General features: G+C 46.8%; 1 protein-coding gene across 1 annotated transcript; it reads right to left on the reverse strand.

The window, feature by feature from the left end:
• Positions 1–340: 340 nt before the first annotated feature.
• Positions 341–1,015, reverse strand: LOC141590431 (uncharacterized). The gene has a single exon (XM_074411025.1). It carries the CDS (start codon positions 1,013–1,015, stop codon positions 341–343), a length of 675 nt encoding a protein of 224 aa, XP_074267126.1.
• Positions 1,016–6,086: the final 5,071 nt, after the last annotated feature.

The raw sequence follows: 6,086 nt of genomic DNA on the forward strand, positions 1-6,086 counted from the left end.
CTCCAATGATGTCGATTCCCCAGGTTGAAAATGGCCAAGGTGACGTCATGGTGTATAACATAGAAGGTGCCACGTGCTCCACATTTGCGAATATCTGACAATTGTGACAGTGGCTGATATACTTGCAACAATCTGTTTCCATCGTTGTCAAATAATAACCAAGCCTTATGATCTTACGGACTAACATATGGGCATTCATGTGTGGCCCATATTCACCGTCATGGACTTCCTCCATAACCTTTTCAGCTGTCGGTTCATTGATGCATCGCAATAAAACACCTTGAGCCGTCTTCTTGTACAATTGCCTATCATCAGTCCTGATGAATTGGGTGGATAACATTCACAGAGCGCGCTTTTCATGCGTGTCAAGGTCGGGAGGATACTCTCCTGTTTCCTTGAATTTCAAAATAACTGTGTACCAGGGTTCGGTTTCACCTTCCTCGGCATCATCGATTGCATTCACATAGGCAGATGACGATCTCCGTTTGACACATATTGGCATACTGTCTATGTGGTCGGAAATGTTGATCAGGGCAGGTAGCTTGGACAACGCATCTGCAAACTGATTTTCCTCTCTCTGAAGGCGAACATATCGAATATCCTCGAAATACTTTTCCAATTCTTCGATTCTGGTTTGATATAGGCCCAAACTTTGGCTCTTAATTTTCCATGACCCACCCACTTGATTGATCACAAGGGACGAGTCTCCATGTACTAACAACTTCTTCACACCCAAGTCAAGAGCACTGCATAAACCAAGCAAACATGCTTCATCTTCAGCGGCGTTGTTCGTGACATTGAAATCCAGCTTGATGGACACGGGCACGTGTTCACCTATTGGCGAGATAAGAAGAATGACCACTCCATATCCCATATAGTTTGATGCTTCATCGAAAAACTGGTCATCTTCGATTTTCCTCCCACACCTTATCAATTCTTTGAAAGTGCTAAAGTTTTGACACTTCAATACATCACGGTAGACGGGTCGGATATTCTTCACAAATTTATCTACCATTTCTGTTTCTTTGGGTTTCCTGGCTATGTTCACGCTCTCGCCATCGGGCCAGGAAATCAGTGAACCCTTCCTTTTCTTTTTGAGTCATAACTTCCAGAGTCCTCATAGTGGTTTGGATCTCTGTGTTATCAGCATAATGTTTGCAAAACTCTACGGTGATGCCTCAAACGTAGGGTAGTTCTTCAGTTCAAGGTTATAAAACCAGGCCGTTGGGTGTTCCCTCAAAGACTGAGCAAAGATGGCAGAGAGTATACTTCCAGGTGCACCTTTTAGGGCAAGGTGTTCTTTGTAGGACCGAATATGTTGGAGAGGGTCCTCCGTTCCTTTATACTTTGGGATGTCAGTGAGCACAACGTTCTTAGGGAATTCATCTTGGACCGGAGCATAGGTCCTAGAATTCTCATAATGGATGCTCTCCCTCTGAGAGAGCTTTAGTTGATCTTCAATAACTTTGAACCATTTTTCAAATTCACTCATCTCTAGTGGGGTAGGCCCAATGTTTTCCCCATTGATCTTAGCCTCAATGGCTCCCAATCGAGTCATCATCAACTCCAAAGTCTCACCCAGCTTAGTGGCGACAGCTTCCATTGTTTTCTTTCGGGTTTGAGGTGGCCTTTCTATAAGAAAGAACCAGAACCAATCAATACTCAAATCAAAATCCCCTGCACAAATAAGGACTCGACTCACAGACTTGTCCTTTGACTCAAAGACAGAACTAGACCCAGGAAATGAGCTAAATGGCTCACTTGTAAGGGGTCACATGGGAGAGGGGTCTAGACCTAACAAGCGCTATGACTCGACTCAACTAACTTCTTAACTTAGACTTGACATCGACTTGGTGTGACAAACTCGTGAGTGAACCAAATAAGGTTCATGGATTCATTGTTACGTCTCGAGTGTCCTAATAGAGATCTTTCTTAACTTGACTTTGACCAAATGGTCGACATACATGACTTGGACCCAAGAGGTGGCTTGGGAGGCCAACTAGGGTCGTGTATTGGCTAGACACACGGTTCACTTGAACCTACGACACAACAAAACTTAACTCGAAACATATTCTATGCTCGGGAATGGTGAGAAATCATTTCTGAATTGATTTGAAAATGGATGATTTGAAAATGAGATTTTAAATGGGCAGCATACTGGCTATATAAAGCTCATTTGGTTCGAAAAACCTGCATCTATTTCGGCAGCATTCCGAGTTTGAAAACATGCTTTATTTGAAGACGGTTTTTGAAAAAACGATTTTGACAAAACAGTTGAGATTTTCAAATAAAAAGCATGGAGGATGATCACATAGCACATAAGCATTCACATATTAATCGTGCATGAACCTAGACTCTTCTAAGTCTCGGTCGGTCCTCTAATTGGGTATATGCCAATGATCCACCTTATCAAAGAAAGTCAAGCCTCCCATAAGCAGAAGTGTGCAATATGGTAAGAGCAAATACTTAAATATCGCAGCGGTACCATCTTGATATTTAAATCGGCATAGTAGACGTCACCTCCTACCCATTGAAATCGACCCAATGGGTGAGGTGGTCCACCTAAAGTCTCGAATGGGTAATGCATGTATGCAAAACGAATCATTATGTTAGTCCTATTAGCCATCATTTTCCTTTTCAAGTTACAACTCCCCAGCGGAGTCGCCAAAATGTGGATGTGGGAAAATGGAGGTGTTATCCACGGGGTTGAAAATCGTCTTGGAGTCGCCACCAAATTTAAGGAAATTTGGGAACCATTTTTGAAAATGAGATTTGAGTTCGTTGTTGAAAGTACGTGATAGGAAGTTCGTTAATAAAACACCCACCCCCGCCCGTTGCAATAACGGCCTCTACTTGGGACTATGATGGCTAATTGGATAAGACTATAATCGTTATATGAGAGTGAAAAACACCATTGTGATCCTAACATGTGAGCCTGGTTTCTAATCATTTAATGCATCTAATCTACTTTTTCCAAGTGATTTAGCATGTGAGGTTGGTTTGAGCTATGCTAACAAGCATTCACAAACATGGCTTGGGGGAAGGGAAGCAAGTGGGGCACTATCTATTACAACCCAGGCGATTCTCGTCGACTCGATTTGCAAACAATTGAATTAAAGATACAACTCGATCTAAATACAATTGCTAAACATGACACACGATATACTTGCCCATTCTAGGTGCCTTGAAATTCGTACCTGTTCCGGGTGTAATTCCAGAGCAAGTATTGTTACCACCCGTGGCTTGTAGAATGATGTCTTGAGTTGGATTCCTCGTCTCTATCGTTCCTCTCGGCCTCTCCTGCAACAATGAAAGAACTGAGGGCTTGGCTTTGTGCCAAGCGTACTCACTCCGACGCCCAAGTCAGTAAACTTAGAGGGATAAGTTGTTATTACTTGGCTAAGGATGTATTGTAGAGAGATAAGGAAGAGATTACCAGATGAATAGTGATTCTTAGGTTAATTTATGGATCCTTTCCTCAATGAAGGTTGAGGAGTATTTATAGACTTTCACCTTTTGTCACGTAGTGGCCAAGTGGCTAGCAGGTGGAAAGACCGTTCTACCCTCGGCCGATGGACCCATGGCAGGCCGGCCGAGGGTCTTGGATATGAGTACGCGGATCTGTATCCCGGCTGGCCAGTTGCCTAGCCGAGACCCAGGTGACAGGCCGATGGGTTGCATCGGCTAGACTGTCTAAGTCGTTGACTTTGCTGTGGATATCCTTGACCTTGCTCAATATGTTGACTTGGTCAGCGGTGCAGAATATGCCCCATCAATTTGCCCCCAGCGTAGCCTATGCCGTGGTATGGGCTCCGATGTATGCTGAGCGTATATTCTGCGAAAGTAATTTCTGAAACTTTTTCTATATCGGCTCCATCTACCTCGGCCTGGTTCTTATTAGGCCGTACCATATATATCCCCCCTCCACATGGATGTGTAAAGGGCATCCGATGTGGAAAAGGAAGTGACGCTGGCCGAGACCAGGGTTGGGAGTGCCGGTTGTTTTTGATTGCCCCCAGGCCGGTGCTTCCTAGCTTGGTTGATCTTGTGGCCGGCGGAGAGCAGATACCTAGGAATTTGTTGAGGAAGATGAATGGGCGAAGAGAGGTGAAGGGGCGTGTTGAAGACGCTTGATCACTGTTGCATTGATTGACGTTTGACTGTTGCGACGATTGACTTTCCATGGTTGCATGTCTGACACGTGTCTGTTAGGTGATTGGCTGGCGCTTCATGGGCTGTTCTCTGATTGGTTCTTCTTCATGGGCTTTTCCCTATAAATAGGGTAGTTATTCCGTGAAATTGGCCACCAATTTCACTCTCCAAAATTTTCTTCTCTCTAAACTTTCAAGGGCTTCTTTGTCTTCTAATTTTCAGAGTTGTTACTCCGGCGAGTGTTTCTCTTCAAGGTTAACAAACAAATTTCCTTTCTTATTTTGTTAAATAATCATTGCTATCATGTCTTCTGCTGACGCTGGGACTAGCGCTTGGCGCCGGGGTTCCCATCGCGTCTTGATGGGGAGGGGATACTAGATGCCATCCCGATAAGGTTTGGGGGTCCTAGGTCTCCCTCTCCCGTAGTTGATCCACCAATTTTGGAGGAGTGGGAGGATGAGGATGATGATGCTGATGATGATGAGAGGACTCCTTCTGATGGTGAGAGGACTCCTTCTGTTGTTGAGAGGCCGTCTATCCCGGATCATGGCGAGGCCTGCACAACTGGTCTTGATCGTGCCTGGACTAATAAATTCGCCAGCTGTTCCGGTGGGACTCTTTTCGAAGGCCATTTCTCCTTCGGTGATGGGTACAAGATCGTTATCCCTGAGGAGGGTCAGGCGGTCTGTTGCCCTCCCCCTGGTCATATCGGCGTGTATATCGGGCACCGGAGTATGGGCTCCGGTTTCCTTTGAATGAATACGTCATGGCTATCATCAAAGCTATGAACGTCGCTGTGGCCCAACTGCATCCGTTGGCCATGAGGACGATAGTCGGCTTTGTGTGGCTCTGTCTCTTTAGGGGGGAGATCCCAACAGTTAACTTATTCCGCCGCCTTCATCATCTACGGCCGTCAATCGCCGGTAAAGTGGGGTGGTACAGCGTGCAGACGGAGCCAGGCTTCGTCTCCGTGTCCAAGCTTACTTCTTGTAAGGACTGGCAACGGCGGTGGGTGTACGTCCAAGTGCCGGAGGACTACCCATTGCCTCGGTCCTTCCAGAGCCCTGTTTGCTTGCGGTGTGAGAACCGGGAAGAATATGAGAAATGTATTTCCCGGGGTAAGGTTAAGATGGACGCTTCGATGGTCCCTCTTACTGCCGAGGAGAAACGGGCGATGCAGCTGTTTGATGCTGAGAAGGGATGGCTGCCCCCGACTCAGATTATCCTTCGGATGAGTCGCTTTCTTGCGTCGGCCTCATACCGGCCCTCAATCAGGGTGAGTGGGGTCGGTGTGAGGCCCATCTTTGCCTGTTGTATTCCTGTTTTAGAGCTTTGTTTCGCTTCCTTTATGTAACTCTTGTTTGATTTCTTGCAGACCGGTTTGGCCAGGATCTGTCCGAGAGGACCTTAAAGAGGTTGGGGCTTGACAAGGACGGGAAGGTTGTTCAACGGCATCCTACGGCTAACAAGCTTGATCGCAGACTGGCTCCCAACGAGCTGATGGACAGGCAGCTGAAGGCTTTGGATCCGGAGGCGGCCCAGGCACGGGTTCTCGGAGGCGTGCCGAAGAGAACGAAGAAGGCAGCGTCCAAAATGGCGGCGGCGTCAGTGCCAACCCCCTCTTCGACTCCAGTGGTCCAGAAGGATCATTTGGAGGTCATCGATATCACTGATGGGGTGGTGACCGTTGCTAAGGTCCTTTCTCCTCTGAAGAAGAGAAAAGTGCCACCGTCTGCTTCCACCGTTGCCGGGGAGAAGACTGCCCCAACCGGCCCTCCGACTAAGAGGGTCCAGACTGGTACGGACCTAACTTGCGGTTCAGACCTAGCTGGTTCGTTGGACATTCCCGATGACCGACTTTCTGATGTGTCGATGCATGTTGATGTGGATGCTCTGTGTAAATTTTTTGTAGATCCGCCGTCGGCAGCTGTCGT

This window comes from Silene latifolia, chromosome 7 (assembly GCF_048544455.1).
Source record: "Silene latifolia isolate original U9 population chromosome 7, ASM4854445v1, whole genome shotgun sequence".
Classification (NCBI taxonomy): Eukaryota; Viridiplantae; Streptophyta; class Magnoliopsida; order Caryophyllales; family Caryophyllaceae; genus Silene; species Silene latifolia.

Excerpts from the sequence above, each read along its gene's own strand:
- LOC141590431 (XM_074411025.1), bottom strand. The coding sequence starts at position 1,015 with ATGGTAGATAAATTTGTGAAGAATATCCGACCCGTCTACCGTGATGTA.